Consider the following 21,381-nt stretch of genomic DNA (forward strand, 5'->3'; position numbering starts at 1 on the left):
AATTCTAAGCAATAATAGAGAACATTCACGAATTAATACAATTATTGTACTACTTAATTGTTATTGAACGTTTTTAAAAATAATTACAGTTTACCAAAAACTAGAAGTAGGCTACTTTTTTGCAATTGATAATAAATAATTTATTTTCTAAGCGCATATCTTTCAAATTATATCCATTAGATCCGAGTGTTATACTTTTTTGAAATCAGTTCATTTTTATCGATCTAAAAATGTCCTAAAATACAGGGTGTTACATTTAAAAAAGAGCCGATGACGTCATCACTGTAATGTGTATCACCTTGTATAACGAAATTTTATTGTAGAATGTAGAACATTAAATTTAAAAATCGACGTGTCTTAGATTAAAAAGGTTTTTCATTTAGGAAATATCAAATTTATTCCATACTTCTAGACACACTATATATATATATATATATATATATATATATATATATATATATATATATATTTGGTAATTTTATTTTGCCACGTGTGCTGCACGTTGGTATTAATAGTACCGCTGAACTTATTAGGGGTCAATTTCCAATGTGAAAAAATATTTTTGAAAGCGCCTATCCGAATTTAAACGTCTTGACAAGATAGGGAGCGTGGCTAAAAGCTGTTTTTTTTTTAATTAAAAAAGTAATAACTGAATTTAGTAATAAAAATGACAATAGTAGCTAAGCAATGTAACAATCTAAAGAACTACCAACACGAAAATGTACGAAAATTGCTATCGACACATTTAACTTCAACTACCAACACCATTACATTAGTTTATATGAGGTATAAAATAACTTTCTTAATTTTTTTTATCCAGATTTATATCAATGTTTAGTTATAGTCTATAGCAATTTTTTTCTTGGATCTTGCTTATTGGAAAAATATTTTTTTTTGCAAAATTGTGTGCTTATATAAATGGTAATACCTGCTACTTGCTCTTGCTACCACAAAAATAACCAAGAGTAAAAACCAAAACATATCAGCAAATAATACATCCCACCCCTCCACAAGTTCACTAGGATAGCGAAAAGACGAAAAATAATTTTCCATATTTCCACCCATATTTACTTTTAATTTTGGTCCCTCCAAAACACTTCCCGCTTATTGAAACGTCCCAAATTGTTAAAACAAACAAGAGGAGAAAGTTCTGGAAATACTTATTTCCAATTTTATTTTTAAATTTATTCACAAACATTTAAACTTTAATGATATAAAAACAATTAGTCAAGATAGTAATAGTAAATTTTTTAGGATATCATTAATAAATAACATCTTCACAGAACTTAAATCATTAAACATTTTGCAACGGAACGGTCGGCCCGTTGTTTCGAATAAAAATAGTTTAGTTCATTTTTTAAGATAGGTATGACGGGTACGCAGTTTTAATTAAAACAACTATACCATTTTGTCAAATTAATATTAGAGTCAATTTTATTGATGGAATTTAAGTCCACGGTGCTATCGTTAAATTTAAACCAACAGAATTAAGTTTTAAATCTATATCTAGACCACCCAAAAGTACCTCCAAAAATTATTAGATAAATATCTTCTCACAAATCAAATCACCTTTTATAATTGGGAGAGATATAAATGCTCATAACTCACTATGGGGCTCATTACAAAATAATGCAGTTGGTCACCAAATTGTTGTCAGTGTAAGAGACCTAGATCTTGTAATTTTGAAAAATGGAGAATCTACATATCTTCCTAAACATGGCGTGCAAAAATCTATGATTGAAATTTTCTCTGCACAGCTATGTTACCAGAAAAATCACTTGATTAGTCTTATCTGACACCTTAGACTCGAATCATTTTGCTGTAGCTATGATTTTTTTAAAACTAACAGCACAGAAAAAAAATTATCCCAAGAAACAAATGGAATATCAAGAAAGCCAATTGGTCCCTGTATACATCCTTAATTGAAAACATGTTTTTCAACAACAGTAACTCCTTTAATGCTTATGAAAATTATAGGTTTCTAAGAGATTGCGTTAACGATGCTGCTATATATTTCTCACTCCATTTTTTTTTAAATCAAAAGTCGATCCCTTCACTACGGTGAGCCCCAGAAAGCGATCTGATTATCAATGACAGAAAAGAAGCATTAGCAGTTTATAAACGTTCACCAAGTGATAATTATCTAAAATGTCAGAAAATTACTCCTCGTACTAAAAAGTCGCTGAAACAAAAAGCCAAGGCTAGTTGGATCAAATGGTGTTCCATTTTAAGCAAAAATACCTAAAATACCTCTAAAGAGATATGGTCAAAGGCTAACAAAATGAACCAAGAAGCACATAATAGTATAAACTCTTTAATGATAATCTATTCGACTACTTCTTTAATAAAATATTTTCTCCATTGGTTCAACACTTACCTACACAATCTACAGTAATCTACACAAATTCATCATTCAAATAATCACTTTCTATTAAAGCCTTTTTCTAAAACTGAAATAAACTTTGCTCTTACATATTTTTAATAAAGGACTCCATTTTCATTAATCCATTGTATCTGCTCGTCCCCTTTTTATTTTTAGACTCAGAAGGGCAACTCAATCCCTAGTTTTCTTCTAGGCCACTCCTTTTTATTTTCATGTCAATTTTTTCCCTGCGATGTATGGCTAAATGCTGTCAGGGATGACAGTGTTCCATTACGTCCTAAAGCTTTTTTCTCGTTACTAGGTGGGGAATCTGCGACCAGATACCAGACTAAAAATGTAGTCGGGACCAGCTACACCCATCCCCTCACTTACGTATCCTCGTGTTTAAAATCACCTCGCATCAATTACCATAATGTTCTTATCGCGCTCTTCTCTCCAATAAGGACAGCAGCGTGATTCAACATATTCTTTGTTTACATCCTTAAAGAGACGTAGGAAAATCTGTATACAGACACCGTGACTCACCCACGTAGTGTTGGGTTCCCAATACCCTAACGAAGTTGTGCCAGGACAAGATGTCTGAGAAGGTTAGACCTTTGATACTCCGTCCCGTCACCACTCCGAGAGTCGGCGTCCAACTACAAACCTTTTCTCTGTCACTCTAGACATCAGGATGGAAGTGTTGGTTTAGGTTCATCTTTCCTGATGAACTGCTATTACCCGATTCACATTCTTTGTCCCACACATTCATCAGGAAATCCGCACCCTCACGAACCACCAAAAACTTTCAACCCCCTGCTTAGCGAGGCTGCCATCTCTATTGCGTCGTCTGCCCCACGTTCTATCCTATTTGGGCCTGCGACAGTCCGAACCCCAGCGTGGTGCTACTCGCTCGTTTTAGAAGTCTGTTGCGGATTCCCTTTCCTCTCGTTCTTTTGAGGAGAGGCTCCCTGATAAATTTGTGGATACGGGTCCACCACCACTCATCCGTCATCATTTTCTCCACCATTTCTCTCACGCAATCAAACATTTTGCACTTACACTCTCTTTCAAACTTCTCTCTTTCATCTGCCCAACATCGTGTCTGTCACATTATCTGGATCCTCTCCTTTTCCGAGGATGAGCTTGTATATGCACTTTACTTTGCACACCTGATGCCCATCCTCCTTCACTACTCCCACTCTCGAGAACATTGTTTACATTCCTCCGTTGGACCTTTGGCGTCACCAATTACCGGCATTCCCGGCAATTCTGGATATCTTTCCTGAAGCTTGCCGATCATGGCGGCATCTGCTGTGTTCGCTGTTCGCCAACAAGAGTCGCATTCGTCTGTATCCCCGTCGAAGCCACATGCTTCCTTGGTGCCTCTTTTTCACCATGCCCCTGTCTGCTTGCCAAAGAGATGAGCATCCGGCACGTAATATCTCCCTCTATAACCCGCAGCATAGCGTGTTGATCTTTTTCACACCAGCCTTGATTTCCATTTTGGGGTTAACGTTGACTTTCGTCAATCTCAACACCTCTTGCAACTCTGCCTTCAACCTAGACATCTCCCTTCCAACCTTATTGCGGTTGACAGTGGGGTACTCCGGAGATTTCGGCGACTCCGCTTTCCTTTTCCTCTTAATCCTCATCAGGGACCAGCCCGAACTATCGAGAACGTCGTCTAAATCGAACGGTTCCGGACAACTTTCGGACTCAGAGCTTTGGCCTAATCTCTTCTATCACCCTCTCCACTTTGACCCCTACCATGCCAATAGGAGTTTTTCAGGTTGCACCCGCAGCACCCCCACCGCACACTCGCTTGGGCCGCGGAGGCGCTCGCCCAATGTTCTCAGATCGAGCGAACACTCCCAAGCAATCCCCTCTTACTCCCCCAACACAATTTTCTTTATTCATATCCATATACATCCCACGAGTAGAGCCGAAATATCCGTCCAGCGAGGTAGTGCGCCCTTACCGTATCAATACAACCATACAAGGAGAAGATGCCATTCTCTCCGAGGGCTCCGAGACACGCATGGGTGGAACTTGATAACCGACACAGCAGCTTCTCTCGTGACGATATATAGCAGCGCAGCTGGAATTGGCTGCTCTCACCTGAAGAAGATGGCCGCAGGTGGGGACAGAGCGTGCCAACTCCGGTCCCCAAACCGCCCTTACGCTTAACTCCCTTGGCAGTAGTAAGCTTGTTCCGTCGCATCAGCCTCACAAAATTTAGGAACCGCGACCGGACAAGAGAACGACCGTCTATCCGTTCAGTTGGCTTTTACGACAAGCATGAGGAACACTGTGGGGATATATTCTACTTAAGAGGCACGTACACCACATGGGGAAATTCCACATACACTGGTCTCGACTTACACACGCAAACCTTTTCATACTACTACGTCTTCGGTGCCGAGGAAGTGCCAATTCCTATAATCATCCAAAATTAGGCAACCCTGTAAGAAATCGCTGAGGCAACACTTATATTCCTATGTCATGTAACTCATCGGCACGATACTATTACACGTCGCGATTGAGGAGCGTAATAGTCTATGAGCAAATATTACAGGATGATAAGGCCGTTGGGATAGGACTGTCTGCTAATTTGCCGATTGAGCATGGTGTGCATGTGTTTTTGTGTATTTTGTGTTTGCGTGTGTGTCATCTCAATTAAGGGCAAAAGAAGTGTGGGAAGAAGAAAAATATCGTGGCTTCGTAATCTACGTGAATGGTTCGGGTGTAGTTCGATTGAACTTTTTAGGCGCGCTGCTAACAAAGTCGCAGTGGCCATGATGATTTCCAATCTCCGATAGGAGTGGCACGAGAAGAAGAAGAAGTGTGTCATCTTCATTCAAATCTTCAGTCTATTACGTAGATAGTGTCTCTATGTTCTCAGTTGATCCAGGTATTCTTTCTTGTTTTACCTTTGATGAGAAAGATGAGAAGGCTCACCCAGTCTGTCCTGCGTGCAGTCCTATTCGCTTTAGAGTTCCTCCCGAAAATTTTCTTCAACACAAAAGAAAAATAAGCAGAGCCTGTTTGTTTATTTTTATTTGCTTAAGTATTCCGAAAAATTGAGTACAATTTACAATAATATTTTTGATTCTTTTTTTTTACTTATTTTAGATATATATTCGCAATTCTGATTAACATTGACGCACTCTGCACTTCTTGAATTGTAAAGTTTTTAAAAGTTTTTTACTATTTGGGTTTATTTTGAAAGTAACAACATCACATCTCTATTTTTAACAGTTTTTTTTTAGTAATTATCAATTTGCTGTTTTTTATTTATATTATAAATATATTGTCAACAATTATTAAAGACCCAAAGGGCTTTTTCGATTTTCTCATGATATGTCAGGCAGGATATTGTAGCAGTCACAACTGCTAACATATAATTAATTAATATAATTTATTATTAAAATCCTAAAACCCCTCAGAATCCCGTTTATGAAACGTTTATGAGCAATAGACGAGACGATGCGCAAACTAAAATGATCAAGAGGTGCTCGGGAAGGTCAGTTTTGGCCAACAACTCAAGCAGAGAGGTGTATTTCTCCAAGCCTTAACCGGCATTTTTTTGTCTTTAAATCGGGTAGAAAATCTGGGATTGGATTTAATATTTTCCCCGAACATCAAGGGAGAAATTAGAACAGATGATAAAGAATCTTGATTGAAAAACCGACTTCCAAATCTATAGAAATGAATATTTAAGACCCGGCTTCCAAATCTACTGAAATAATTATTTAAAACCCAGGTGAGCAATTAAATCATTTAGTTTTATAGGCCTATCATTTTATTGATATTTTCATTGTCTTTTGAAATATTAAAAGTGTAAAATCCGAGTTTTCTCATATGTATCATGTGGCCTTGAGCCTAGATCGTTAATTTATCGGACACCTAATTAGTTTTTCTGTTTTTTTGTATACCTACTCAGTATAAAAAGTTTCATGCCTGATTTACTAGATATTCTTTAAATGCGCAGACGCAATAAATAGACAGGATGACAGTCAGCTGATAAAATAAAATGTTTGTTTGTTGTGGTAATTCGATGTAAGAGTATGTGTTGACAGTCATCTTTGGGTGCCTTGATGTTTCTCTAAATGTTATTTTTTGTATATTTCACCCGATTAGGATAACGTTTAATACTAGAATTAGTTTAACCAAACACCTAATTCAACCCATTGGAAACCAGGAACCGATTGTCTCCAGAACCACAGCGTTCCTCTTCATTCGTTTTTTTTTCGGAGCCTCAAGGATCGTCAGAGTCTTAAGGGGACTTATCCAGGACCGCTGTAGTGTTGTGACAGACAGTAACAACTAGTTTCTCAGGGTTAAGGTTTTTCTTGTAATTTGCAACTTTGTATATGCATATACCAAGGTTAGTACTTATTACAGTTTTTGTAACATCTATAAAAGTTAGGTAAATAGCTATTAATTAATTAAATTAGATTCATTGTTAGGGAAGGGGTTCATGATTTTTGTATAGCGGTTTTAAAAGGGAAGGGAAGAAATTTATGTATCAGGGTTTTTAAAAATTATATATATATCTTTCCGAGTCTGTTGGCCATACTCATCACACTTGATCACTTTAGATATCTCCCAGCATCTATGTGTAAGCATAACACTTACACATAGATCTGGTGTTTAGCTGCTTCGACACATATTAGTCGTATATTTGTTAGGTAAGGTAGTTTCTTTTGTATAACCGTCACGGTTTTTTTTTTAGTATTTATATTCTCTACCTTACCTATCTAGGATTTAACTTTCGTAACTAACCTTAGTGTTAAGATCTCGCTTCTCCCATGGACTTAGATTATAGATTTACTAATACACCTTTTCGTTTGGCCCAGTAGTGGGGATATTTAATTTTGTCGTGGCTTTTTTGGTCCTCGCATACCGTAGCCCCACTACTGTAATTAGATTTTCTCTATATATATATAGGTGAGTTTTGTTAGTTGTTAATACTATAAATATATTTGTTACAAGTAGTTTTGCTTTTATTTCAGTTCCTGCTTACAATTATAATATAGCAGAACAAGGTCAATAGCGTCTTTTCGGTTTTTAAACATTATTACAGGGTATTAAATCAATAGTACTTTATTCCTTGTTGTTCATAACTTCATTTATTTTTTTGTTAATTTCCTTCAGAAATTAGCTGGCGCCCATTTTAGTATTTTCCTAGGCATCTCCGTATATTCTCTTATCTTACCCCTTTTATAGTTCCAGATTTTCCGGTGCATTATTATATTGTATTCTTTTGGTTAAAAGATCTCTTTTCCCCTTATCTCAAAGCCAAATTCTAGTGTAGTGAGGCTAGCCCGAATTCGTGCTTGAGGTTTTGTGTCTCTGTGTTCTTTTGAGCTAAGCCATTCTTTTTATTATAACTTCTTTGCTAGTTCTTCTCTAATTGATCATCTCCTTCTCCATATACCACCCCTAAATTTTATTTAGGTTTCAATTGGCGCTTTTGCGTTTGCAACTTGAGTTGTTTCAATTGGCTAGACCCAAACGTGGGGCCTCTTTTTTTTGCACGTACTTTTGGCTTTATATCTTTGGTTTTTTTTTCTCCCACTTTAATTTCTGGTTGTGTACCTTTGCTGTTGTATTTTAATTTTCAGCTGTGTTCTTTAACTCTTGGTTTCTTAACTGCAACATTGGTTTTTGTATTTCAATATTTAGTTTATCTACATTCTCTATTAAATATACCCGTAGTACCCTTGTTTTGCTATATTGTGGGTAGACTGAATAAATTGCTTTTTTTGATTAACTAAATATCCATATTGGATTAATAATAAATAACATAAGTATATATTAATAAGGAAAATTATTTAAATATTTTAAATTTAACTATCTTAACACTATAAAAGTCCGGAGTAACACCAAAGTAATTCACCACTGTCTGGAAGTAACATTTTTTTTGAAATTTCTAGGTTTCTCAGGGATTGTAGCCGTACCTTGCATCTGAGTTCACGACTGGATAAACAAGCAAACATTACTGGTAAAATAATTCAATTATAATAATAACCTGGAAACATAGAGTAAGTTAGACTTTACCTATTTTATCATAGTTTTCCTCATATATTTTCTGGTATATTTCCAAGTTGTATAAAATGTCTGCTTTCAAGGTAGAGCATCTGTTAGGTCCAGAATTAGAGTACGAGTTGAGAGTCCGGCACTTAAACGATCCATCTTTGACAACAGTGGAAAGGAAAAGGGTAGTGTTGCGTGGTGCATTAAAGCAAGCTGCAGCAAATCGGAGTTATGCTGTTCTGTCTGCTTCCCATCTTAATTTTAAGGACGAGATTGCGGAAATAGAGGTTACTCTTGCAGATCTGGTGGTCAAAATTGGTTCTTTTGTGGGTTCTCCTAGTGATACTGCCTATGCTCGCTATACTTCTCGCTTAGGTCATGTTGCAGCTAGAGTTTATCTGTTAGAAGCTACAACAGAGGAAGAGGAGGAAGTGAAGAGGTCTCTTAATTTCAGGGTTCTGATTCTGGAAGGTGAACTTGATTGTAAAGTGATTCCACAGGCACAGTCAACTCCTCATAATGCTAGTGTTTCAGTAAATCCATTTCCCTTCGTTAAGTCTGCTCCTATTCATAAATGGGGTGTCCATTTTTCAGGTCAAGATAATGAAAATGTTGTTAGTTTCTTAGAGAAGGTAGAATGTCTGCGTATAGCGCGTGGTAACAGCGAGGAAGAGTGTTACTCTTCTGCTGCCGATTTATTTAAGGATTCAGCCTTCACTTGGTATCTCAATAACCGAGGTAGTTTTGCTTCATGGCAAGAGTTAGTTGCCAAACTTAGGTCAGATTTTCTTCCATATAACTATGAGGACAATCTTCTTGATGAAATTAAGTCTCGAAAACAAGCTCCGCAGGAGAAGGTAACTATATTTGTAAATGAGATTGTTAGTTTGTGTAAACGGTTGGAGACTCCTTTGTCTGAGTCACATATCATAAGGATCATTAGAAAAAATTTGTTGCCATCGTATCATTCTAGTCTGGCACTTACAGATATTTCTTCAATTGCTGACTTAACGGAAAAGTGTAAGAAGTTAGAGGAAGTTTTGTCATGGTCTTCTGACAACGTGTCTAGAGTCCCTCTTCATCAGAATTTCAGAAATAATGACTCATCTTATTCTGATAGACCCAATTATTCACGGTCTAGAAATAGTAGAAATTTCAGAAATAATGACTCATCCTATTCTGGTAGGCCTAACTATTCTCGGTCTGGTAATGTCTCTTCTTTTAATTCGAAGCTTACCTGTTGGAATTGTTGTCAGTCAGGACATGGGTATTACGAATGTCCTGAGCCTAGAATTCGGTTCTGTTATGGTTGTGGACGTCAAGGTGTCCGTAAATTTGAGTGTGAATCCTGTTCGGGAAACGACAGAAGGGGTGGGTTGGCCCTGGCTCCTACTCCTTGTCAAAATACAGGGAATACAAACACTGTCCAAACTCCTCAAAACCAAGGAACCAGTTTCTCGAGTCTGGATGCCCAAGCTTCCACAAGCCAAACATCTCACGCTCTACCGAAAGACAAAAGACCACAGAACGGCAAATACCAACCGAAGAGAGGACAACGTTAATTGAGCATGAACACCGTGATTCTTCTGTAGTTTCTTCAAGTAATCTCTTGTCTTCGTTTGTTGATTTAGATATAAACTCATTGTTAGTTCGAAAAAACAAGGATAATCGTCCATATCTTGAAATATCTATCTTAGGACATTCTTGTTTAGCTTTACTGGACACAGGGTCCAATATCTCTATTTTAGGTTCTCTAGGTCTGGAATTTCTCCAGAATTCAAATGTAAATATAGGAATAGATCAAAGTTTGCAAGTGACTACAGCTGATGGTCAAATTCAACCAATTTTAGGTCAATTCACTACTGAGATTTCTGTTAGTTTTTGTAAAAGAATGATTACATTCTTTGTTATTCCTTAAGAATTCAGTCATCCTAGGTATGGATTTTCTGAAAACTTTTAATAGTGAATTAAATTTTACTGAATTTTCCTTATCTGTGTCTTCTTTCAATATCTCTTGTGTCAATGCTGTTAAAGATATGAGTCGACTTAATGCTCAGGAATTAGAGCAGTTAAATAGTGTCATCACATCATTCTCTTCTATCTCATCGAAAAATCAGTTAGGTCGAACTCATCTCATCGAACATCACATTGATGTTGGTTCGTCTAAGCCCTTCAGGCAATATCAATATCCCTTGCCTCAAGCCTGGCATGAAAGTTTAGTAAAGGAGGTAGATGAAATGCTTAAGTTAGGTATTATTGAGCCCAGTACTTCTTCTTTTTGTAGCCCTCTGTGGCTGACAAAAAAGAAAGATGGGACTTTTCGTGTCTGTTTTGACGGACGTAAACTTAACGGTATAACTATGAACAGAGATGCTTATCCTATACCTCGTATAGATATCATCCTAAGTAAATTACAGAATGCAAAATTTATTTCATCTATCGACTTAAAGAAGGCGTTTTTACAAATTCCTCTCAGCGAGGAGAGTAAAAAGCTTACTGCCTTTGCAGTAAATGGCAAAGGATTGTATCAGTTCACTACAATGCCTTTTGGTCTTGTGTCTGCTCCTCAGACTATGTGTCGATTAATGGATTTGGTAATAGGTCCTGCTTTAGACCCATTTTGTCAATACTATCTTGATGACATTCTTGTCATTACTCCTGATTTCGAAACTCATATCTCTGTATTGCAGCAGTTGTTTCAGCGTTTAAAAGACGCAAATTTGACTATTAATTTGGATAAAAGCAGCTTTTGTCATGACTCTATTAAGTTTTTAGGATATGTTGTAGATTCTCAGGGTCTTCGTACTGATCCTGATAAGATGTCAGCGATTCGGGATTTTCCTGTGCCTAAAAATACCACTCAGGTCCGTCGATTGTTAGGAATGGTTGGTTATTATAAGAAGTTTGTTAAGTCTTATTCGACCTTGTTGTCTCCTATCACAGATTTACTCCAAAATCGGAAAAAGGGACAAAATATTGTGTGGACTCCTGAGGCTAATGAAGCTTTCATTAAAATCAAGGAGGCTCTCACAAATTCTCCTGTTATGGTAGCCCCAGATTTTACTAAGCCTTTTTATCTGATGACAGATTGTTCTAACACTGCATCTGGAGGTGTACTCTATCAAATGGTAGATGGAGAAGAACACCCTATAGCTTATACAAGCAAGAAATTAAATAAAGCCCAGAAAAATTATACTACAACTGAAAAAGAGTTGCTAGCTATAATTACTGGTATTGAACATTTCAGATATTTTCTTGAGGGTCGTTCTTTCACGGTCATAACTGACCATAGTAGTTTGGTGTGGTTACAGAATATGAAGAACCCATCTCCTCGTTTGGCTAGGTGGATTTTAAAATTGGCACAATATGATTATAAGATTATTCATCGTAAAGCTGCAGGTGTAGTAGTCGCTGATGCACTCTCTAGAACGTTCGATATTAATTTGTTAGATTTATCTTCCTTGCAACCAGATGACTGGTATCGAAAAATGTTGTATGATGTACAGAATGTACCAGGTAAATTTCCTGATTTTAAAGTTAAACATGGTGTTTTGTATAAACATGTCTTAAGTTCCATGGATGCCCTTACTGGAATGTCGGATTGGAAGATAGTCGTTCCAACTCCTAATAGAGCAGAGGTTTTGGCCACTTTTCATGACCATCCTACTGCAGCTCATTTTGGTTTTTACAAAACTTTCCGTCGTATATCGGAACTCTATTACTGGCCGAAGATGCGTCAAACTGTACGTAGCTATATCGCTAAATGCAAAATCTGTGCTACATGCAAACCGACAAATCTTCCCCAACCAGGTTTAATGGGTAGTTATCGACGGATTGATTTTCCATTTCAACTTATATCTTTAGATCTCATTGGTCCTTATCCTAGGTCTTATAAAGGTTCTCAGCATGCCTTGGTAGTTGTTGATTATTTTACAAAATTTCCTTTGGTTCATACTATGTCTAAGGCAACTACTTCATCCATTATCAAGTATCTTGAGAATGAGGTTTTCTTAATTTATGGTGTTCCACAGATCGTGTCTTGCGATAATGGACCACAGTTCACAGCTAAGGCTTTTCGCGACCTCATGTCTAAATATAATGTCCAAAAAATCTGGTACAATTCGAACTATCATCCACAAGTCAATCATACCGAAAGAGTTAATAAATCAATCGTGACTGCTTTAAGGTCATATTCCTTTCCTGATCAAAGAGCTTGGGATACTCATATCCACTCTATAGTACAGGCTATCAGGACTTCTTCTCACGAAATAACCAAATGTCCTCCATCTTATTTGATGTTTGGTCGTCATGTTCCTCTTTCTGGTGATTATTTTGGTACAATTTCAGAAAATGCCAATAACTTTCCCACTATATCAGATAAATTACACCGTTTAGAAGATATCCAGCATCTTCCTGATATTTATGTGGATGTTCGCAAACGTTTGAAAGCATCTTATGCTAGAAATAAATGCCATTATGACTTGAGAAAGCGAGAGTTATCCTTCAGAATTGGAGATTCTGTGTTGAAAAGAAACTTTGTCAAATCTGATAAAGTGAACTTTCAATCGGCCAAGTTATGTCAGAAGTACATACCTTGCACAGTTATTAAGGTCATTTCTCCTTTAATTTATGAGTTGAAGGAAACTTCCACTGGCAGGAAACTAGAAAGGTTTCATGTCAAAGACTTACTGGAGGACAAGACAGTAGGTCCACATAACTTGTCAGATAATTTGGATTCTTCATCTTCAGATGAAGATTAACTGGTCCCTTATCAATGCTGTACCAGTTTGGTTGTTTAAGATCGGTTTATCTATTTTTGTTTACCTTGCAAAACAATAAGATGTTGTGCTATTTTGCCTTCTATTTTTTTTATCTTATCTTAATGTTGGTTATTATCTTAGTTTATGGACTTGTTAATTTTGTTGTTTGTTTTCTCTTAAAAGTCCAACTGCATATCATAGGAGTACAGGATGGATATATGGGAATTTCCCCATCTTGAGTTCTGAGTTGAATAGATATTTACAGGGATAACGCGGAAAACATTCCAAATATTTTCTTTAATAGTGTTGTATGGTTTTGTGGACCATGGCCATAAAGCTTATGCATTCATATTCACTTACTGTGTCGGTGTTTTAGCGTGGGTTCAGGATTGATCACCCTGGATGTGTGCCCTCACTTGGCTCAGAAATATATCTATACATATTAGTTGTTTCTTGAATGTCTCTTAGGTTGAAATTAGAATGTGTCATTTAGAATTGGATCGTTCTGATATTCAGCAATAAGTAAGTCTGTTTAACTTGGTTTGTTATCTCCTATGTTGTTATCTTCTCAGGAATTTGAGTTTAACATATCTTAGTATCTTGAGTTTGTACCTGTCTACCTACCATTCGTACGGATTGGTAGATGTGAGTTTATCTTTACCTTGAGTGTACCTTTATCTTTACCTTAATTGAGTTTATCTCGTACCTTTACCTTAATTGGTTTATCTCATACCTTTACCTTAAGTTAGTTATCTTTACCTTTACCTTGATAAGTTTATTTCTTATCTATATCTTATGAATATATATCTTATCTTTATCTTGATTATGGAGTCCTAAAAATCTGTCCTTTACTGTTCTTGTCGTGAGTAAAGAATTGGACCACGTCAATAGTACAGTTTGGGTATTACAGTTAGGATCTCTTTTACCTTTCCTTCTACCAAGTGTATAGCTGGTAGAAGTGAGTTTCGTGCATACCCTCTACCATGAGTAGATCTGGACTTGCAATTATCTTTTACCTTTTGTGCATATTCTTTACTACGAGTTGGGATTGCAGTTAACTTACTTATTTTTTTTTTAGCATACCCTATACCATGAGTATAGTGGGCTTGCTAGTATCTAGGCTTGCTAGTGCCTTTACCGATTGTGTGTTTTTAGTAGATGTATGGAATTATCTTTTACCTTGAATTTTCGAATATGTTGCTGATATCCAGAACCATATCATATAGATGTTTAGGTTTGTAGTAATATAGTTTCAACTAGTCCTAATAAATTAAGCCCTCATTGAACTCTTGGGTGATTGATAGAATCTGTTTGCTCTAGTGTCAACGTTGGGTAAAATTGATAGGACTTTGTTTGAGTTTGTGTTGTGAATGGTTCTTGGTCCTATCTTTTAGAGGTTGTTAACACACCTCAGTAGTGTAGTTTATTAATAGTTTTACTAATACTTGGAAATATAGAATTTAAGTATTGTCGAAGGTTAATTTACTCTATATAAGGTTGAATTGAATTATATTGAATATATTGGTATTGAGATTGATATTGCTATAAAGTTATTGAATTATATTTAGAAAGTACCTAAGTGATTGGGTTATATGTTTTTTTTACTTTTCTTAATACTTTGTCTAAATAAATTAAATTATTTTAATTTTTTTTGGTAAATTACGCATTATTAAATAGATCACATGCTGTCTGTCTACTGTACGTCTGTCAGTGTCATTACTTTTATCCCATCTCCTGAGTAACCAGTGTGGCTGATAAGCTCAAAATCCTTGTGGTTGACACCACAACGTTTCGGCTTCATCATATTCATCGTCTGGTTTGTCTTTAAGGCTAGATTGTCCTAGACAATAAAAAAAAAGGAAACTTCTGGTAAGTGGAAAGTTTTCCTTTTTTTTTCTGGAGTTGAGGGAGGATGTAGCAGTCACAACTGCTAACATATAATTAATTAATATAATTTATTATTAAAATCCTAAAACCCCTCAGAATCCCGTTTATGAAACGTTTATGAGCAATAGACGAGACGATGCGCAAACTAAAATGATCAAGAGGTGCTCGGGAAGGTCAGTTTTGGCCAACAACTCAAGCAGAGAGGTGTATTTCTCCAAGCCTTAACCGGCATTTTTTTGTCTTTAAATCGGGTAGAAAATCTGGGATTGGATTTAATATTTTCCCCGAACATCAAGGGAGAAATTAGAACAGATGATAAAGAATCTTGATTGAAAAACCGACTTCCAAATCTATAGAAATGAATATTTAAGACCCGGCTTCCAAATCTACTGAAATAATTATTTAAAACCCAGGTGAGCAATTAAATCATTTAGTTTTATAGGCCTATCATTTTATTGATATTTTCATTGTCTTTTGAAATATTAAAAGTGTAAAATCCGAGTTTTCTCATATGTATCATGTGGCCTTGAGCCTAGATCGTTAATTTATCGGACACCTAATTAGTTTTTCTGTTTTTTTGTATACCTACTCAGTATAAAAAGTTTCATGCCTGATTTACTAGATATTCTTTAAATGCGCAGACGCAATAAATAGACAGGATGACAGTCAGCTGATAAAATAAAATGTTTGTTTGTTGTGGTAATTCGATGTAAGAGTATGTGTTGACAGTCATCTTTGGGTGCCTTGATGTTTTTTTAAATGTTATTTTTTGTATATTTCACCCGATTAGGATAACGTTTAATACTAGAATTAGTTTAACCAAACACCTAATTCAACCCATTGGAAACCAGGAACCGATTGTCTCCAGAACCACAGCGTTCCTCTTCATTCGTTTTTTTTTCGGAGCCTCAAGGATCGTCAGAGTCTTAAGGGGACTTATCCAGGACCGCTGTAGTGTTGTGACAGACAGTAACAACTAGTTTCTCAGGGTTAAGGTTTTTCTTGTAATTTGCAACTTTGTATATGCATATACCAAGGTTAGTACTTATTACAGTTTTTGTAACATCTATAAAAGTTAGGTAAATAGCTATTAATTAATTAAATTAGATTCATTGTTAGGGAAGGGGTTCATGATTTTTGTATAGCGGTTTTAAAAGGGAAGGGAAGAAATTTATGTATCAGGGTTTTTAAAAATTATATATATATCTTTCCGAGTCTGTTGGCCATACTCATCACACTTGATCACTTTAGATATCTCCCAGCATCTATGTGTAAGCATAACACTTACACATAGATCTGGTGTTTAGCTGCTTCGACACATATTAGTCGTATATTTGTTAGGTAAGGTAGTTTCTTTTGTATAACCGTCACGGTTTTTTTTTTAGTATTTATATTCTCTACCTTACCTATCTAGGATTTAACTTTCGTAACTAACCTTAGTGTTAAGATCTCGCTTCTCCCATGGACTTAGATTATAGATTTACTAATACACCTTTTCGTTTGGCCCAGTAGTGGGGATATTTAATTTTGTCGTGGCTTTTTTGGTCCTCGCATACCGTAGCCCCACTACTGTAATTAGATTTTCTCTATATATATATAGGTGAGTTTTGTTAGTTGTTAATACTATAAATATATTTGTTACAAGTAGTTTTGCTTTTATTTCAGTTCCTGCTTACAATTATAATATAGCAGAACAAGGTCAATAGTGTCTTTTCGGTTTTTAAACATTATTACAGGGTATTAAATCAATAGTACTTTATTCCTTGTTGTTCATAACTTCATTTATTTTTTTGTTAATTTCCTTCAGAAATTAGCTGGCGCCCATTTTAGTATTTTCCTAGGCATCTCCGTATATTCTCTTATCTTACCCCTTTTATAGTTCCAGATTTTCCGGTGCATTATTATATTGTATTCTTTTGGTTAAAAGATCTCTTTTCCCCTTATCTCAAAGCCAAATTCTAGTGTAGTGAGGCTAGCCCGAATTCGTGCTTGAGGTTTTGTGTCTCTGTGTTCTTTTGAGCTAAGCCATTCTTTTTATTATAACTTCTTTGCTAGTTCTTCTCTAATTGATCATCTCCTTCTCCATATACCACCCCTAAATTTTATTTAGGTTTCAATTGGCGCTTTTGCGTTTGCAACTTGAGTTGTTTCAATATGTCAAAAGTGATTTAATAGTTGCCGGATTTCATTTGAGAAATATCTTGACCTTCGGTAACGGCTACGTTTATTTTATTAAAAATATATTTTAATTATTATTTCATTGAGGATGTTAAGTTTATTCTTTGACATTTCTTCGTCCAATCAATAAAGTGGTTGATAAACAGCAACTTAATCTAGAGAAAATTTTCTATTTAAACGGGTATTTCTTGTTCTATTTTAATACTAGGAGATGTAGAATTATTATATTCTTCGCATTTATATATTTCGCAATAATCTCCGAAACATTTTAGAAACATCGCTGATTCATATCTAACCATCTCTATCCGTAATCATATTTTAGAGATTCATAGTTACACAATTTCATTTTCAGATTTTGACAGATCTATCCTTCCTATCTATGCCTCCTATGTCCACACATTGTTGCTATTTTTAATAGAATTTGTGTTGTTTTGTTTTTATATCACCTTGTAACCAATACCGTTTTGCTTGAAAAGGTTCTAAAACTGTTTTCTTATGGCATATCTAAGGTAAATGTATGTTTATATGAGATTAAGCCACAATTGGTTGTAATGAAAATTACATTTTATAATATTGTTGTTTGACGTTTTGATTTCAACTGCGGAAATCGTTTTCAAAAAATATTATTTTAAATTAGGGAGTTGTTATTATAACAGAACAACTGTGGTTTTAATAACAAATGCCTAATTTAAAATAATAATCTATTTTGTAAACGATTTTTGGAGAGGAAATCGAAACGCCAAACAACAATTATAAAATATTATTTCAATTACAACTAATTGTTGCTTAATTTCATATAAATATATTATTTAGCAGTATTGTTTAACAATTTTTTTAAAATAACTTACTAAGATCAAGCATATCGATTTTTTGTACTCGAGATTTTTACTTGTACAAAGTAACTAACGTAAATGTCAAGTAGATAATTAAAGAAACGGGATTCAAATGATTTAATTTTTTAAATTTTAACTGATTGTTTTTAGAAGCACTAAAAAAGACATTAATTAATATTTATTTGTAAATTTTGCTTAAGTGGTAATTTTGTTTTCGAAAAGATATAAAATTTAAACAGATTATAGAAAACGTTTGAATCATTATTAATATTAAGTCTAGTCGTAGGCATATAAATAATATAAATACTTTGGCGATTAAACAGTATAAAATTGTATGTCTACAATTTATAGTTGGGACAATGAAAGGTAATAAAAATAAAAACTTAAAAAGCAATTATAATAAAATGTAGTATTTATGTTTTAAGTCGATCTTAAAGACTTATGAGCAGCACTTCTAATTGCAATTTGTTAAACAAAAAGTAAAAAACCAAGTGAGTTTACATGTAATACTTACCTCTGTTGGTTTTCAGTGAGATTCTTTAAAGGTTTGGCAGTTTCTTCTAAAAGTGCAACACCGAGTAAACGGTGAGCTTCGGCTTTCGTCTCTAGTTCTAAAGCTACAGCTTTCCACGATTCGTTCAAGCCACCAACTCCTTCTCGGCATGCGCGAGAGAGCTTGGTGCTCAATTTCGAAAGGCTTTTGGCATATTGGGTTTCAGCTTCAGCTCTAAAAGGGTAAAATGGTTAGGGTTATGTTTATAAGAGTTTTATATTAAACCTGTAAGGAGTTTATAGTCAAAAAAATACACGAATAACTAAAAAATACTTTTCAAATGCAATATCTCTAGGAGAACAAAAAATACGAAACAAGAAAGCTTATGTATTTAAATATTGAATCTTACAATTATAATAATTATAACACCGATGACAAAAATTAAAAAAGAATGCATAAAAGCCACAATAACTGTTTCGTACTGTACGATTAAGTGAAACAGAAGAGTAAAAAGCCAAAAATAGTTTTTAAAGCCAATTTAGTTTAAGGTGAACACAAATAAAGAAAAATGATATCTTACGATAGTAACGACATGTAAAAAACCAAGAATAACTAATCAAGGTTATCTAACTAATCAAGCATATATTTGTATGTACTTTTAAAGGTTAGACTATGTACATAACATAAAGTTAGGTACATTTTTAATGAAATATACTTGATATTTACCATATTTATCTCAAATAGATATTCTATAATAGTGTATCTACTAACCTTTCTTGTAAAATCTGCGATAATTCTTTACAGAAATCCCCACCTTGCTTGACATACCTTCGCAAATCTTCAAAACCATTCTGCCCCTAAAAAAAAAAGAAAATAATATTAGTAAAAAAATTATGAAAACTATTTCATACATTTCAACTATTTCATATATTTACAAGGAAAGCTTATAAAAATTTTAAAAAGCAGAAAAGTTATTGAACTAGGTATTTATGTGACAGGTATGCGGCAACGTCGAAGTGACCGAAGAAATAATATATTTGTTTTGACTTTCATTATAATTAACACGAAAATCAAAAATTCTAACGAGAATTAATCAAATCTAAATGCATTACAGGGTCTAATACAGTTGCTTGAACCGTTAAAGTTAGTCGATTTAAACCTGAATTTGTTATAGAAACCATCTTCAAAAATCATGGATTTAAAGTTTTATGTTTACCACTCTGCCATTGTATACTTAACCCTATACAACTATTATGGTCAGAATTCAAAAATATTTTTCGTGGAAATATCTTTTCTCCGAAGTTCACGTCTTCTGTACTTAATGTACTAAGAAATACATTTAACGATATAACTATTGACAATTGGAAAAAATCTATGGAACATGTAACAACAATTGAAGAAAAATATATATCATTTCACCATATGTACAATAAAAAAATGTAATAAATGGCTAGGATACCGATGATGGTGAGTTTCAGAATATGAACAACGTAAATCTCAAAATGGTTTAGAAATCTAATCTTTTTTATTAAATTTATTTATTGTTATATCATAACATACATTATATTGTTGAATGACTTATACTAAGAGACAGTTTTTGCAAAATGTGTTATATACTTAAGCATCTGTACTCAACAAGCGAACTGACAGTAGTAACTTGAGTCAAATTCATCATTCTTTAATTTTACAGAACTGAATTGTGATTTTGATTCAACATACAGATTCGATCTCTATTGGAATCAAAAAGCACAAGTGAAGCTGAACCAATCAATGAACACAGAGGAATTTGAAATTTTAAGATGGGTGTATTTTGTCTTCTGTGCTGTTCAACTTCTATGTGGAGAATGTTTTTGCAGAGGCATTCGAAGGCTCTGAGTGTGGTATAAAGGTCAACTGGTACCCGATAAATAAAATTCGTTACGCCGACAACACCGCTATAATCACAGACAACGAACATGATATGCAGTTGATGCTAAATAAAATAAATACCGTAGGAAAAATATATGGCTTAAAGGTAAATGCTAGAAAAACTAAATGCATGGCAATAAGAAAAAATACACTTTTAAGAATACAACTAGTAGATAACGCTTCAATCGAGCAAGAGAAAACATTCAAATACTTGGGAATGGCAGTGAATGACCAATGGTATCCTCAACAAGAAATAAAAAGCCGTACCGAACAAGCAAGACAAGCTTTTATTAAATTTAAACCGCTACTATGTAACCGCAATCTTTCCTTCAATCTCCGCTACAGGATGGTGATTTGCTATGTACGGTCCATATTTTTATACGGCATGGAGACATGGCCGTTAAAAATATTCTCCATTAACAAGTTGGAGGCCTTCGAAAGGTGAACCTTGAGAAGAAAGTTCCGCGTATCATGGAAAGCTAGGGCGAGAAACGAGGAAGTCTTAAAAATTGTAAATACTGAGAGAGAATTACTCAACTTGATCAAGGTACAAAAAATTGTATATCTGGGCCATATCCTAAGACGAAAAAAATACGCAATTACTTGACTAATTATGCAAGGAAATATTGAAGGCAAGAGACGAGATGGTCGCAAACAAATGTCGAGATATAAAGAGCTGGACATGCATAAATAACACTGGCGAGCTTTTGCATGCCGCAAAAGATAGACATCTGGCCTTAAGATAATTCACCAATACACTATTGGTGCACGGCACTATAAAAAGAAGAAGAAGACAGATTCGATGCATCTCTTTATTCATTTCGAAATTTACATACCATTTTGATTCATTACAATAAATTATTAAACAAATTAATGGATCAATAAATAAATAATTAAATATTAGATAATTAACATACA

At 34.7% G+C, this 21,381-nt stretch overlaps 1 protein-coding gene across 2 annotated transcripts in view; it reads right to left on the reverse strand.

The window, feature by feature from the left end:
* Nost (Nostrin) overlaps positions 1 to 21,381 on the reverse strand; it is a 410,702-nt gene that overhangs the window by 35,112 nt on the left and 354,209 nt on the right. For both annotated transcript variants that reach the window (XM_072540547.1, XM_072540546.1), the window contains exons 3-4: positions 19,327 to 19,412; positions 18,577 to 18,789 (exon numbers count right to left, since the gene is read on the reverse strand). In XM_072540547.1, the coding sequence (XP_072396648.1) occupies positions 18,577 to 18,789; positions 19,327 to 19,412 (299 nt within the window). The remainder of the gene's footprint in view (positions 1 to 18,576; positions 18,790 to 19,326; positions 19,413 to 21,381) is intronic.

This window comes from Diabrotica undecimpunctata, chromosome 8 (assembly GCF_040954645.1).
Source record: "Diabrotica undecimpunctata isolate CICGRU chromosome 8, icDiaUnde3, whole genome shotgun sequence".
NCBI lineage: Eukaryota > Metazoa > Arthropoda > Insecta > Coleoptera > Chrysomelidae > Diabrotica > Diabrotica undecimpunctata.